We start from the raw sequence: 17486 nt of genomic DNA, 5'->3' as shown, positions 1-17486 counted from the left end.
GGCTATATAAATGCAATAAATTATTTTTCCTTCCAGTTTCTCCAGTAATATCTGCCCCATTCATTTTCATTACGAGGAATATAGGAGAGAATAGAAGACCTGGAGACAAGTTTGTTTCAGCCATTCTGTCTAATCGGTTTGGCACAACAGATTAATTACCTTAATAAAAAATTACCAGCAACGTCATAAACAAAAAGTAATTTGTTGAAAGTTAAAGATATATTTGAATTTTGTATATTACCAAACTTGCAGAAGAACCTCAATTTAAACTATGATATTCTTGTCTTTTTAAATTAATTTTATTTGGAAAAGTTCTGTAAATTTCGAACAACTAAAGTAAAAATAATAATAATAGTTTGCTTTTATATTCCTTTATATGAAGCTTTAAATGTGCAAATCCATTGATTGTGTGATATAAACCCCATTGCTATATTAAAATTTATAGCTCCAATTCGAATATTTTGTTTACTAATGCCAAAGCAAAATTCCATTTACTGTACAGAGACATATCAATTTATGAAATATTTATATTATAAATTCTTTCTCATTTAAATAAATTCATATATAAATCGATTATGTAAATAATTAGTATACTAGTTCGTGTAGAATATGAAATATTATTCATGCATTACAATTAGTACATTTCGAAATAAACCTATTACTTCTAATGGGAATTATGAATTTTTTAAAATTTTTCAATTAAATGTGAATATAAGTGCAACATCGAATCGATTTTGTAAAATTTTCAAATGTATAGATAATAAAAGTTGTATTGTATAGTTACCTAATGAAGTAAATAAATTATTGACATATACTACGAGTACGTAACGTTCTTTACTAATTTATAATATAATCGAGATTGGTTGATAATTATAATGATAATAATAAGCGCAGAGCCCAAACGGTTATGAGTTGTAAGCTGAAATTTGGTACACAGGTTACGTTAATGTACAGGGTACACTAAGAAGGGATATTTCGATGTTTTTCCTCGGAGGAAAAGGAGAGGGTAAACGATTAACCTGAAGAACTCGGCTTTTAACTGTACTATTTTAAATGCTGTAATTTGCATTTTAGACCCATCTAAAAATTCACTAATACGTCACGAAAGAGCGGGGACCTAATTCATGCACCTTATGAAAACGGGTAAGATACGCAATCATCTAATAATCTTAATCTTTGATATCATTACTTTTTGCCCAAGCAACGCCGGGCTCATCTGCTAGTATAATATAGTATATTATAAAGTAAAATTTGACGTAATAGATAATAATTAGATAATTAAATCTATTTACTTTCTCTGACTATAGGTTTATAATGATTTTGCCATTTGAATACATCTTTTTTTGTTGTGAATTGCTGTATCAACTTCTGACATTTCAGAGAGAACTAGTGACATTCATATTTTTCATATAACTGTGAATAATATGAGTAGTTTAATCGTTTACGTTGCCATGATCCTCAAAAGTAATCTGGAATACTCAAATAATAAGTAAATATGAGTGGCCTTGTATGTAGGTATATATATGAGTGGTGGTAGATCCAGCCAGATTGATTTATCTTGTGCCCCAGGAGACATCTGAGAGAAGTGAAAAACAGTAAAGTGTTAAATGGAGAAAGTAACCAAGAGAACTGTATGTTGCTGCACAACATACAGTCCTCCTGGTGGATTGTGAATTTCTATGGACCATTGTAAGAATTGTGTTAGCAAGATTGAACAAAGAATCAAATGGTGGTGATTTGAAAAAAAGGAATTAAGGAGAGTTTAAGGTTAAAATGTTAAAAGAAATTCAGTTTTTGAATGATAGGCAAACATGGTAGTTGCTGAATAGTAATTACATTTTGAAAGTTCGAGAAGAGGTTTTGGAAAAAACTTCAAGGAAGAAATCGCCAGAAGGAAAGGAACTTTGATGGTGAAATGCTGAGCTACAAGCCACAGTTAAACGAGGCAGAGAAAAAGTGAGATTTGATGGAAAGGTCTGAAGATAAAGAAACTTACCATTTGGCAAATAAAATGACAAAAAGTTGTGGCTATTGCGAAAGCAAAGACTTTAGAAGGGGCTTATAAGTTTTCGCAAGAAAAGGTGGTGAAAGGCAGTTGATGAGAATTGACAAAACAAGAGATAAGGCATGAAAAGATTAAACCTCTATTAAACTGACTAAAGATGATAAACGAGTGATACTACAAGATTACGAAATGTTCGAGAAAATATGGAAAGTATATTTTAAGAATTTATTGAATGAAGAAAACGCCAAAACTTTATACGAAAATTGAGAAATAAATAAAGGAGTGGAGCGAGATATTAACAGAAAAGAAGTGGAAAGTATGGTTAGGAAAATGAAGATAGGGAAAGCAGTAGGCACTGATCGGACTCCGGTTGAGGCTTGGAGATGTTTGGGTAAGAAGGGAATTGATATCCTCTGGGACCTTATGAGGAAACTATCAGCAAAAGAAGATTTCAAATGAATGGAGGAAGATCATTCTTGTGCCAATCTTTAAAGGTAAACGGGATGTACAGAATTGCGAAAATTACAGAGGTATAAAGATATTGTCCCATACTATGAAGATTTGAGAGAAAATTGTAGAAAGAAGAAATAGGCAGGAATCTGAGAATGGAGAGGAACAGCTTGGCTTTTTGCCGGGAAGGAGTACGACTGATGCTATCTTTGCTCTAAAACAGCTGATGCAAAGGCACAGGGAAATGCAGAAAGATTTACACATGGTGTTCATAGATCTAGAAAAGGAGTATGATAACGTACCAAGGCAAGATATATGGAGATGCTTGAGGGAAAAAAAAAATGTTCCAGAAAAATATGTTAGGTTCGTCAAGGAAATGTACGAGGAAGCAGAGACCCAAGTTAATAGTAGTGTGGGCACTACAGAAGGGTTTTTCGTTAATGTTGGTTTGCATCAGGAATCGGCCCTTAGCCCTTATTTATTTGTCCTGATAATGGGCGTGTTAGTGTGTAACGAGAAGTGCGAGACTCCGTGGAGTATGCTGTTAGCAAATGATATTGTGCTGTGTGAACTTTTCCAAATTAATGCTGAGAAGAAACTGGAAGATTGGAGAACAGTTTCGGAAAAAAAGGCATGAAGATTAGCAGAACTGAAATAGCTTATATGACTCTGAGTGGTAGAGACGAGTGTAATAAAATCCAAAATGTGTCGCCTCCTTTTGTTTCGAGTTTTAAATATTTTCGACATTTGTCGAGCTGAGAGAAGGATTGAACTCGGAGGTGCAGCATAAAATTCAATGTGGATGGATAAACCGGAGGAAGCTGAGCGGTGTGTTATGCGACGAAAAGTTAGCTGCAATCTGAAAAGAAAATTGTATAAATCCGTTGTTAGGCCTGCAATGTTATAAGGAGCGGAGACATGAGCAATATCAAGAGCTTAAATTAAGAAAGAAAGATGAAGGTGGCAAGGATGAGAATGTGAGATGGATATGTGGAGCGTCAAAGATAAGTAATGATTTTATTAGAAGTTCTGTTAAGGTGGGCCCCTTGAGCAAAACGAATGCAAGAATGCAAGTTGAGGTGGTTTGGCAACGTAGAGCGAAGAAGTGATAATTATGTTGAAAAGAAGATCGGTAAACTGGTAGTAAAAGGAAAAAGGAAAAGTGGAAGACCAAAGATGCGTTGGAAAGATAAGGTGGAAGAAGTCTTGAACCAGAGGGTACTTAAGAGAGAAAAAGCTCTTGATAGGGAAACATGCAAAAAACGTATTAGAGAAGGAAACTCCAACTTCATATAAACATGGAAAAAGGCAAAGATATAGAAGGAGAAGAAAATACCTCTTTTTATAATAATTTTCGTATGTTTTTTAAAGTTCTCCCTTCTTAACTTTTAGTGAATTTTTTAATTATTAAAACGAGATCTTGCTGTAATATCTTTTATTACATTAGTTAATGAACTGAAATTGAAAAATATTGCGTATGATAATTCCTTTGAAATATAAAGAATTATACAAGTATTAAAATAATTTTTATGTACATCTTGATAAATATTTTAGATTTGACGCCTCACAGCATCGAACAAAAAATACTTTCTATTGCTATTATAATAGATAAAAGTTCACAACATCATCATTAATTATATCTGGGTTTCATTTGTGACCTTACCGGAATTCTCGCGATTATTCTGTTCTTCAAATGGGAATAGATAGTCCTATATCGGGTTCTCGCGTGGCTTTGAAATTACAATTTGGAGCGCAGCTAAAAAGGGAAAAAATTATTTTGTTATTTATCTTGATATTTTACAGGTAAAATTTTACAAAAACGATTCAAACTGCCCTGATTAAATAGTTATACTTTTAAAATAATAGAGGAATAAAGTGCCGTAAAAAACTCCTACCGTTCACCGTAATAATAAACCTATTCTCTTGTCGTATCGATGACTATTATGATTGTGCCTTTTGTTTGCTCTTTGTAATAGATTTGTGTTTTTAATTGTAACTGAAAATATTGTATTAATAGTACTTTTGTTCTTACGCTCGATGCTTGCACAATAATTGTAACAGTGAAATGGTAAATAAACTTATCTCTTCCAATATAGATATAAGTAAAATCATTAACTTTGCTATAAATCATTTATTAGATCGTATGCACAATTAATACAATTGTTTCATAGAATTACATAATAAATTTATAATAAATATAATTCATTAGGCATCCAATGTAATATATTAACACGAATCTATGTGAATATGACTTAAAATTACATTTGAAAAAAAAAATTAAAACTAAAATTTAAAAAGAAAATTCAATTGTATTAGTTCATGTATCTTTCATTAGCTGAGATAAAAGCACCCAAAGGAAGGGGCTAACTCAGCAAATTAAGTCTATCAATAACGAGTTTTTATTTAAATTATAATACTAGAGATTTATAAATGTACTTAATAATAATTACATTTATTAACGTGTGTACAAGTGCATTGCGATGATCCGATAAATCATATTTCTCATCAAATATATTTTAAAAATAACGTTTCGAAAATTTAACAGATAAATTATAATTAATTTTTTTCGTCCTTTTGCTGTCAGTGGACATGACTCAGCACCTGTCGCTCTCCCATTGTATCCAACAATGCAATCGTCCATATACTTATCTAAAAATAGCTTTAATCTATTAAATGATAATTTGTAGAAAGAGTATATTATTCATTATAAATTTTATTAAAAAAATTATTATGGAAATGAAAATGATGGGAAATAAAGTAATTATTTTATTCCCAAGTCAAAATGTTCAAAGCTAGCTATTTTGCTACAATAAATTTCGTAACTTTAGGGCACTAAGCAAAGACAAGTGTGCGTGAATATATTCATTATCCATTCTATAATGCATTAAGTTTGCAAATATAACATTCTAGTAAATGAATAAATACGTATATATTAAAATGTTTTTGACAAGAATGAAACAAATTTGATGTTTGAGAATACTCTGAATGTCTGTAGCAGATAAAGTAAACAAGCACATTGAAACACCGTGCCTTAATAGATATGACATAAAACAAATTCCCAATATAATATACATTCTAGTACACGAATTTCTCTTTACGTTTGTTATACAAGATCATAGATAAAAATTAGAATAGGATAGGCATGATAATATATCAGAGACAGTAATATACGCTAGTATATGCCGTTCTGTTTATACTTCTTCACAATCAGCCAGAGTATATCATTCCAATTTGTAGAAAAACAATTGCTTGAGTAATTAAAAACACACACATCTGTGAAATAAAAAAAAAAAAATATATATATAATAAAATTCTTTACTAAATGTGAAGAAAGTGTTTAGATTTAGTAAGAAACAATAACACAAAATTTAGTTTTTTTCGGATTACAACAGAGTCTACGTTAACTAGCAGTATACAAATCATACTATACCATACCATAACATTGCAATTACTTTATATTAATATTGAAATACAGCAAGTAATTAGCTTGTATATTTCCGAACGTAGAATTTTGTAAATACAGTATCGTTTATCCGAATCAATTGGAAACTGGGGTTGTTCGGATAACTTATTTTTCGGATAACCGATTATGCACGAAAAATATATTAACCTATCCCATCCTGAAATTTTTCTCCGTTGCGTGTCGCTTCACGTTGAATTTTCGTCGATGTAAAGCCTAACGTAAACTTTTTAAATAATAATCGTGGCTATTGCATCGCTAAAAATTAATCCTTTATTTTGTACAAACAAAATAAATATATTGAAATATATTAAAACAATAAAAAGAATTATACTTCAGAAGTTAATTTAGTATCAAAAACGTGAAATATTTGAGTAGCCCAAGATATAGCCAAAGATTGCAGCGCCACAGCACTAGCGAAAATTTAAATTTGCCAACTGGAATTCTTTCGGATAACCGACGTTTCGGATAAACGACGCTCTACTATAAGTATATTATAATGTACTCACCTGCATCATATTTACTTTTGTGACGGGAAAAGTGCCAAAAAACATGAAGTTCATTTCCGACTCGCATTATATATCTGAAAAAACGTTTAAAGTAATATATTCACAGCAATTAAAAAAAAAACAGAAGTGAAAATTCAATATTCTTACCAAATTAATGTCTTCTGTATTTTTACACTCGAAACTAATATTATATATGTTATTATATAAATTTTGAACCTGTAAATTTAAATACAGCTTGTTAACCTATTTTATAATCACGATATGCAATTAATAATCAATTAATACTACTGTAAACAGCAAAGGTAACGATTAATTATAAAAATCATAATATCTCGTGACAAATTATATAAAACTATATTAAAACTTATTTTCTTTGAATTAATTCGAGAAATTAACTTACGTGTACAGAAATATTTGACAAGTAATAAAAATACAGTATCAATGTTGTAAGCAGTAACAGTAGATCGGCTTCATAAACGTATTTCAAGATTTTGTTCATTTCATTACTAAAAAACAATATGATACTTCCATGGTATAATTCAACAGAAATTACAACTATCGCTACAGTAAATGAAAAATCAATTTGAATCGTATTGCAAAAGTTCAAGCAGTCTTTACAGTTGTAGAAACGTCTGCACAGATACTTAATTGATATTTCCCGATTAACTTTTTCACACAATTCGAGGATAACGGAAAATTGCATCTTCTGTAATTCACAGAAGAGAATCAAAAATATAATTTGAACGACAGTGGACATTGCAATATACATATGGAAATAAGTAGAAGGAAATAAACAAATTCCTAATCCAATTGCCCATTTATAATTGATAAACGGTACAAATACCCTCCAAGTTGTCACGAGAACATTAATGCCTACCAATGACACAACAGTAATCCAAGAACGTATCAGAATATCTTGAATTCTTATTAATTTATAAAGAAATCTCTTTTTAAAAATAGGTTCGTTTATGACACGATCCAACACCAGTTTATTTTTTTTAAGTAAGAATTTATACTTCGAGGAATTCCAAGTAATTAACTGTTTCAAATTCAACAAACTTAATACTAATTTCATGCATCTTACATAAAGTGAATTCTGTTTATACATTCCAGAATTATCGCATAATTTTAATGCCAATTTTTCGTCATTAGATATAAAAATTATAGAATAAATCGCAGTTATAAAAATGAAATATATTTTCATAAATAATACAAAAATTTTCATCCAACCATCGTTTTTACCTTTTGAAAAACTAATATTTGCACCAATAATTTTTAGTATTTTGAAAGTTGGTTGATAAACAATTTCTGCAGATATTTCACGTTCGACCATAATTTTAATTAGGAATGTCAACTTTTATAAACTGTTAATTTGTTCGAATTCTTCACTATTAAATTGGTACAACTTCTCTTCATATATAAGTCGCTTCAAGTTATGATTCGATCTGTCTATATCACCAGTTGAGTAATAAAGAATCAGTACATATTTATACATACACTTCTATTATTAAAATTTATTATTGTCATAAAATTTATTGATATATATATATATATATACTGTAAGGTCTCTTTTTATGCGGATTATTTTTATGCGATTTTGATGTTGTGCGGTTTGTATTTTATCCAAAAATTTCTTGGACAAGCATACATACAGGCTTGTTTAGGCAGCCCGCGTATAGTCTCCAAAAATCGTGGAACGCTCAAAGCTCAGTCCATTTGTTCCACTGACATATAACGTTTATGGATGTAAAGGACAGCTAGATCTACCTTAATCGCTTTAGTTCCTAGCAATTTTTGATATAAATGTAATTAAACATAAAAAATACTTAAAGCTGAAAAAAAACGAAAGAAATGCGTTAATTTTGAAGAAAAAGCTTCAAAGTTTAATTAACTTCCTTTGTCTCGCCCTTCTGTGAAATTTAACACCGATGAGTCATTGTTTACACATCTGGATGACCTTGAACACAGCTGGAGTCGGATTTCCCGGGGCATTCTCATAGGCGTCGCGGGAGGTCAAGGGTTTAAAGTAGGGTGAATACTAGCTGGCCGTATTACTTTTCAATAAAATAAACTGAATTAAGTTTGAATTCAAGTTTATTTTAAGCTTTTATATGAATTTCTTTCAGACATTCGAAGTAATTTATTAAGCAGCCCATTTCTTTTAATTTCTGCAAACTTTTTTATGCGGTTTTAAGTTAATTTTAATTCGTTGTTTTGGTTTTATGCGATTTTAGAAAATTACGGAACGTAGCCCTACTTTTTCAAGGCAAGTAAAGTCTTTTTTTATGCGAATTTTTTATATGCGGTTTTCTGTAGAACGTATCCACCGCATAAAACGAGACCTTACAGTATATGGGTTTCTAATAATCTTTATGAGCTATTTCATAATAAATTTTATACTATAGTAGAAGAATTATCCTTTTTAATAGAAGACCTTAAGGGCTTCCATTAAAATGCCATGCAACAGCATATTTTATAACGACGACATTAGATACTGTATACTTTGTAATATAAAGAATGATTTGAGAAAACATGCTGCGTGAATATAATAGATTTGTTTTTCTGTACCTGCAGGAAAAGCTGAATTATTTCATCACTATGAATATTAGAAAGAATAAAATAACGGGTATCTGGAGATAAATTTGTTTCCATCATTTTGTATATAATATAAAATAAATATTTTAATCCTAGTTACCTCATAAAAACGAATAAATTTAAAGAGAAATTAAGTATTATTTCAATTTTCTAAACCTCCAAGTTTAATGCAAGAGCCATAGGCGGTACGTAAATCAATGTACCGGTAATACAACTAGACACTTTAAACCTCTAAAAATTATAACTAACATTTCGAAGAACAAGAATTGAAATTTAGTTTAGAATACTTTTTTATGTTAAAAATTCGATAATCGATTGTTTCCGTGATATACACCTTTCTGATATATTAGAATTTGTAGCTACAATTAGCATATTTTGATATCCAATGCCGAAGTAAACTTTCATATACAAAGACATCGCAATTTATCGATAAATTGATGTCATTTTTAATATACGACTTAATTAATTTAATGTAACAGATGAGTTATTACCCATGCATTAAAATTAGTAAACTTCTATATATTATTTCTAATGAAAATAATTAATAATTTACAATTGCATAACTACAATTAAATATAAGTGCAATTACACAAACATCGTATCGATGTTATGAAACATTCAAGCCGCATCCCATACTTACGTAATCTTAGGATTTCAGTATAAAGACCATAGTAAATATGTTATTAAGACAAACAATCAATATGTAGCATTCCTTTCTAAATATATACCGTGTTTCCCCGAAAATAAGATCTAGCACAGATTTTGCTGAATTGCGAAATATAACACCTCCCCTGAAAGTAAGACCTAGCAAAGTTTTTTTTAGTCGTAACGGTCATCGACAGATGGTTGAAAGTGGCCGTTGGCTTTTTGAAAGTACAGCCACTGATTGGTTAGCAGACAATTACGCCACGCGGCATGATTTGCATAAGACTATGGCTTGGGAATCACAGATTTGCATAACGTTACGGCTGGTGATGGCTAATTGGTCGGCCGGGAATCACGCCACATGACATTTGCATAGTGCTACGGTTCAGTAAGCACTAATTGGTTATCGAGTCCGATGTTGACGCTATAAAAAGGCGACAGTTCGACACACCGGATATACGTCACTCTCGTCTAAGCTCGACTTGGGAATTTTTTTTCTTCAATAATAAATGTGAATTCTTCTTCCTGGAAAAAATAAGACATTCCCTGAAAATAAGACCTAGCGCATTTTTCAGAGCAAAAATTAATATAAGACACTGTCTTATTTTCGGGGAAACACGGTACGGTATTAATATTTATTAGAGAGATTGCGGTTGAAGTTTTCGATGCCGAAACGTGTATGTCAGATGTTCAGCACCGTCTTCCTGTAAGCCTAGAAGTTTGATAATGGCGTTTGGAACGTCGACCATGATACCACTGACGTTTCAAATGCCATTGTCAAACTCTTAGGCTTACAGGAAAGCGGCGATGAATGTCCGACGTACAGGTTTTCACGAGAATAAAATAAGAAACAAGAAATTATATCTGAAGGAAGCTTTGAAAAATTGATAAAAGATCCGCTTATTGAAATACAACGAACATTAACCAGAAAATTGAAGAAACTAGTGAAAGAAGGTTATATCCAGACGAATCAAAGTAAAAAAATTAGGGCTGTGGAGTCGGAGTCGTGGAGTTTTGGTGTTTTAGTCGGAGTCGTCAAAAAATCCGCCAACTCCGACTCCCTTTTTACTTACCAACTTGTTATGTATATGAAACGGAGTATGAGTCGGAGTCGGTAGATTTTTACGCGACTCCACAGCCCTGAAAGAAATACTACCAGAAGAAAATGTAAGAGTTCCTAAATTAACTGTTAGAATTAAAACACGCAAACAAAACAAATGTAGACCAATCATAGACTTTAGATTCACATTGTTATATAATCTGGAAATGTTCATTAAAAAGTTATTACATGACATACAAAAGTCGAAATATACAATTAAAAATGCTGATGACTTAATATCAAGATTACGAAAAAGGTATAATCCTGCCTAATTATGAATTGATAAGTTTGGATATAACATCTATGTACCCTTCCATTACTTAAGATATGATTGTGAGCAGCCTATGTAAGTATGGTGTCCGTGATTGTTTAAAAGATTTAATTATCTTCACGTTAGATAATAACTATTTTACAGTAAAAGAAAATTTTTATCGACAAACAGAAGGTATTTCTATGGGTTCCGCAATAAAACCAAAACTATCCGAAATTTATATGCTGGATGTGGACATGATTTTATCAAAGTTAAATGGAGTTAAGTTTTTTGCAAGTAGATTATATTTTGATAGCATATTATAGTGCAGTAACAACAAATTTGCAAATTTTAGAACAAGCTAATAAAATTAATTTGAATATTAAATTTACTCAAGAACATGAATTAAATAATCAATTAAGTTATTTAGATATAACAATTAAAAGATTTGAATATCATTTGAAATACTGTAAATTTGAAAAACCGTGTAATATAAGAAAAGTAATTAACTATAAATCATACTGTCCTTTAAATCAAAAATATAACGTATATCTGATGGAAATAACAAAGATTTTTTCTAGAACAACAAATATAGATAAAAGAGAGAAAAACATTGAAGATACACATAATAAATATATTTTAAATGGATACCCAAAAAGATTTCAAAGTGATTGGTACAATAGATTCTTAGGAAAGAGATTTCAAGTTAAACGTCGTCAAGAAATAACAAAGTATGTATCATTTCCGTACATGAAAGGTATTTATGAAAAATATAATAAGTTTTTTAGTCAAAAATTGATTAGATTGGCTCTATCCTTAAATAACAGGTTATCAAATATGATGATTATAAGAAGTAATGTATCAAAAAAGATTTATTGGAAGAAGAAGGTGTGGTTTATCGGATAGAATGTACTGTACGTTTAATAACCCCAGTTTTTACGTTGGTGAAACAAAACGAAGATTAAAGATTGGACTGTCGGAACATTTGGCTGCCGTAAGATTAAAAATTAGTAATTCTCCTGTCATCCAACATTGTAATTGTAATAATTGTCAAATTAATATTAATAAATTAAAAATGATTTTTAAGGAAAAAAAACAGTGTAAAGCGAAAGGTAAAAGAACACTTCGCTATAATTATGCAGGACAATAATGTAAATTTAAATACCGAAATGTTAACAGCGGAATGCTGGGAATTTTTGTTAATTATGTAATTGGCTTTTCAAAGAGTTGACTGTAAGAACGTAAACTCTGTGTTGTAAGCCCACTGAAGAGGCCTTTTGGCGAAACGAATTTGGGAATCTTGTTCGTAATGTAAATAAAGTTTTTTTTCTCTGCAAATTATTTCCTTTCTTTTTTATACCTTTTTTAACTCCTTTTTTTGGAAATTTTATAGTCATTATTGGCTTAACGTTTTAAAAATTGAAGTTACATATTATCCGAAAAGTCAGAATAGAAAGAAAAATATAATTTTTTTCGTAATTTACATTTATGTAAGAAGGAAACGAAAGGAAAATAAACACATTTATTTAGTAAACTTTAAATATTTGTTTAACTAATGCGTAATTATCCTGTAATTGCAGATGCTTTTGTTATGTACAAATAAACTATTCACGTTTTTTTTGTTTCCTTATTGCTTTTTATTGAGAGTTTCTGAAAACATTCCATAATCAGAATGTCCCTTGTTCTTTCTCAATTTTGTGTTTACTTTTATCGATTTTCTGTAAACATACAGATTAAAATAAATAAATAAATAAATTATTATTACTTAAGAATAGTGTTTTGATTGTGTGTCAAGTTTCACATATTTTCGATTATTATTTCTTAAAATAAAGGCAAGTTAATGGCTATGCTTCTTTTTAAATACAAATGTGTGACCGAAGGGTCGGCACCATTTCAATGCACTGTCAGAATGACACGGAAACCGCGCTAAATAGGCGTAACGGAGCGATCAGATTCTGGATGGAGGGAGTGAGAGACAGCGCACCAGAAGTGATTCCTTCAGAGACTAGATTAACATAACAATCGTTTAATGGGAAACGCTAGGAAATACATATCTTAGATAGATTCGATAGTAAGGTTTAAATGACCGTTCTTGAGAGAGAGAGNAAATTCTTATTCACTTGGAATTCTTCAAAGTATCAACTCTTACTTAGAGAAAATAAACTGGTATTGGATCGTGTCATAAACGAACCTATTTTTAAAAAAAGATTTCTTTATAAATTAATAAGAATTCAAGATATTCTCATACGTTCTTGGATTACTGTTGTGTCATTGGTAGGTTAGATAGATTCGATAGTAAGGTTTAAATGACCGTTCTTGAGAGAGAGAGCTTACAATAGTTCGTGTGGCGATAAATACCTGGAGTTTGGTTGATTCTTGAAAAATTGATAATCAAGTTCTTGACTTAATCCAAAGTTCTGGCGACGACGTTAATTCAACTTTCTTTGGCACTTAATAAATCTTATTGAAATTAATCCAAATAGGAGGCACGAAAAAACTCCGGTGGTGATCTGACGACTTCTATCCAGAGGAACGGCGGCGACTGTGTCGAAAATCTGTTTGTAACTATATTCATTTGACAATTTTGCAATAATAGGTCGGAAAGTTATGTGAAAGTGTCTTTTCGCGACTGAGAACTTGCTGAGTGATTAACTCCCAGGTATGAAACTTGATACTTACTCGATAAAATAGTATTGTTAACGATTTAGGTCAGGCTGTAGGTTAAAAAAACAGCTGAGTCTCAAAAATGTATGTAAAAAGTGTAAATAAAAAACAATAAATATGTTTTAGTTATTTATTTAGAATATAATATTAAATGTATGAAATAGTCATACAAAGGTTTGCAGTACCAACTGCACTATCTATCAAATCAATCTATTCTGTAATTGCTTCGTATCTAGATAAGATTGCATTGTATAAATATCATAATATTAAACTCACTTATATTAAAAGCATTTGCCATTATAATAACTGACATTATACTTGTTTTTAGTTGACTTTAGTTAATGGTATCCATTAACGTATTGAGAAAATGTACGCCTATACATTAACATTAGCATAAGCATGTTAATGTGTTGTTTGTCTCAAATAACTGTACATTGTATATCATTATACATGAGATTGTAAAAAAATATTTATAAAATTACTTTTAAATTCATTTTGTCATGTTTATTTTGGTAAAATGTGAGGAAATTTTAATATTCATAACAAATATTTAAAAATAACACAAGGAATTTAAAATACTTAGTACATATTTCAATGAAAAACACCAAATTTAGACATCTTATACGTTCTTCATAGATTAAAACAAAGTAAGATGAAAATATGTCTGCAAGGACTCTTGAACGAAGTTCTTGGCTTTCAAACATGATAAGAATAGGACTATTACAAGTCCAATACATTTCAATTATTCTAGGATATAAACTTTAACTAATAATAAAAGTTTAAAAGAAGTAATTTTATTGAATTATAATGAAAATCTCCCCTAAATAATAATATAATTTGAATAACACTACGAAATAGCTCAAAGATAAAATTGTGTGTGGCGCCATTTATTGCAAAGTTAAAAACTTTTGTATTATTATTTATTATAAATGGTAAAAAACAGTTTAATTTTAAAGTAAAACATTACTTTTTAAACATAAAAATTGCATTAAAACAAGACAATTGATAAGAGAACTTTTTTATATTTTCAAACGTGTCTCAATTCATCAATTAATATTCTAAATGTTGTAATGAAATCGCTATTTTCTGAATTCAAACGTCGTATAAATGAGTAATAAGCGTTATAACAGCATTAGCAATTTCTATTATTTGTGAAATATACATAAATTACATTATAAAAACCAGAAAGAATGTAAAGTGGGTTTATATAATAGTAGACCTACTAACATAAATTTTCCATCATTAGATCAAAATTATTGAAATATTCTTTTAAGATGGAGTTTTATGATACCAAAAATTATTCAGAAAATAAAATCAAGCTAATTGCTATTTGATCGATTAATTTTATGCATCCTATGATTGACGATCAATCTAGTGATTGTCGATTACTAGACTTTGAATTAGTCGCGAATCGATTCGTCTACAAAGTGCATTTTCTTAACGAGAAACATGCCAATTGAAGAACTGAGTGAAGCCAACACCGTACTTTTCTAAAATCATGGTCGAACGTGAAATATCTGCAGAAATTATTTTCCTACCAACTTTGAGAATACTAAAAATTATTGGTGCAAATATCGAATTTTCAAGGAATAAAAATGAACGATGTAGAAAGAATTTTGTTTTATTTTTAAAGATATTTTTCACTGTTATAATAACAAATTATGCAATAATACTCACAACGAAAGATGAAGATTTGGCATTGAAATTATGTGATAATTCGGGAATGTTTAAGCAGAATTCATCTTCTGTAAGATGTATGAAATTAGTATTAAGTTTGTTGAATTTAAAATTCTTATTCACTTGGAATTCTTCAAAGTATCAACTCTTACTTAGAGAAAATAAACTGGTATTGGATCGTGTCATAAACGAACCTATTTTTAAAAAAAGATTTCTTTATAAATTAATAAGAATTCAAGATATTCTCATACGTTCTTGGATTACTGTTGTGTCATTGGTAGGCATTAATGTTCTCGTGACAACATGGAGGGCATTTCTGTCATTTATCAATTATAAATGGACAATTGAATTAGGACTTTGCTTAGTTCCTTCTACATATTCCTTTATGTTTATTGCAATGTCCACTGTTATTCAAATTGTATTTGTCATTCTCTTATGCGAGCTACAAAAAATGCAATTTTCCGTTATTCTTGAATTGTTTGAAAAAGTAAATCGAAAAATATCAGTTAAATATCTGTGCCAATTTTTGTACTACTGTAAAGACTGTTTGAAGTTTTGCAACGTAATTCAAACTGACTTTTCATTTACTCTAGCTGTACTTGTAATTTGTGTTGAATTATGTGTTGGAAGAATCTTATTGTTTAGTAGTGAGATAAACAAAACAATGAAATGCATATATGAAATGTATATTATATTACTTATTTTAGTGTTATTTGTGTATTTCTACTATTTGGCAAGCGTATCTGTATACGTAAGTAATTATCCATACGTTAAAGAAATTCGCAATCTATGTAATTCCACATCCGTAGTAGTCAATCTTAACAATTTATTGTAACTTGAGTGTGTTCTAGAGACTTAGGGTATTCAAAAATGTTCTAATAAACATAACCTGTTAAGAGAATTGTTTCAGCTTTATAAGGAGTGGCAAAGTTAATTTTTTTGCTAAAACGTAAAATTCGCTTGCATTTCTTCGTACAGAAGCGGAATAGGATTGAAATTTCTCTGCACAGCTTAGCAATGCTTCTATAGCAGCATCTTAAAAGAACTATCTGAATTTTAACTCCTTTCAGAGCTGAAAGAATACAGATTATATTTATAGGTTATTTTTGAATCTCGTTGACTTCTAGAACACACTGTAAATATACTTATAGAAAGATTATTTTACCTTCGATATAATTATAAAGCAGTAATTTAAGATAATAAAATTAGTTTATTATATTAGATTATAAATAAAGTTTTATTACAGGTTGGGTACTTGTATAATAAAATTTATAATTTAAGTTTCAAGTGTAAAACTATAGAAGACATCAACTTGGTAAGTTTATTCTCCTGTTTTTTCTTCTACGAAAAATAAATCACATGTTGAATATATTTACTTTCAGGTATATGATGCATTAAGCGAGTGCAACGAGTCTAAATTGACCTTGTCATTTTTTGGCTTTTTACCTGTCACGAAATTAAATGTGATGAAGGCGAGTATTTGCTCACAGAATTCAATATTTCACTAATGCATTCTAATACCGGGGGGAAAAAATGCAAAAATTTCGATTTAACTCTTAAAAAAATTCGTAAAATTTTATATTTTTCACGCTTAATTCTTAATATTATCTTAAAATCTATTTTAACTTGAATTTATTTATATTTTCAGATGTGTCTATTTTTAATTACTCAAGCAATTGTGGTCTTACAAATAAAAATGATGTACTAACATTTAGTGTAAAGACAATTCAATAATACTAATCTTGAAATAAAATTACTATTCAATAAATTATAAGACGAAATTATAAATAATTCATTATTCAAAACCAACATAGAATCATAATGTTATAGAATGCTGGTCTTTGTAGTTTATGTAATCGAAAATAAAATAAAATTCAACTTAGCTTCAAGATTTTCTAATCTGTGTATCCGGAACGAATTACAGGAAACTTATATTTTCATACTTAATACATTATTGATTGAATAAGGTAACGATATCTAACTAATAGCTAATTTTAGTTTAATGTATGAAAGTGATTGTATCATGAATTGTTTAAGAATACTGCACGATGCTAGGCCGTCACTGCTACCAATTTCAGTGATGTCTGACCTAGTGTGATTTTACTTTCTGTAGTCGACGTGCCCATTCTCAG

General features: G+C 29.8%; 1 protein-coding gene across 1 annotated transcript; it reads left to right on the top strand.

Annotated features, from left to right (window-relative positions):
• The first annotated feature begins 2699 nt into the window (after nucleotides 1-2699).
• Nucleotides 2700-3092, top strand: LOC111632606. Its single transcript, XM_023377091.1, has one exon. It carries the CDS (start codon nucleotides 2700-2702, stop codon nucleotides 3090-3092), a length of 393 nt encoding a protein of 130 aa, XP_023232859.1.
• Nucleotides 3093-17486: the final 14394 nt, after the last annotated feature.

Source organism: Centruroides sculpturatus, unplaced genomic scaffold, assembly GCF_000671375.1.
Source record: "Centruroides sculpturatus isolate CEXI.00-Female unplaced genomic scaffold, Cexi_2.0 scaffold689, whole genome shotgun sequence".
Taxonomy (NCBI): Eukaryota; Metazoa; Arthropoda; class Arachnida; order Scorpiones; family Buthidae; genus Centruroides; species Centruroides sculpturatus.
This window is presented reverse-complemented; position numbering and strand designations above follow the sequence as displayed.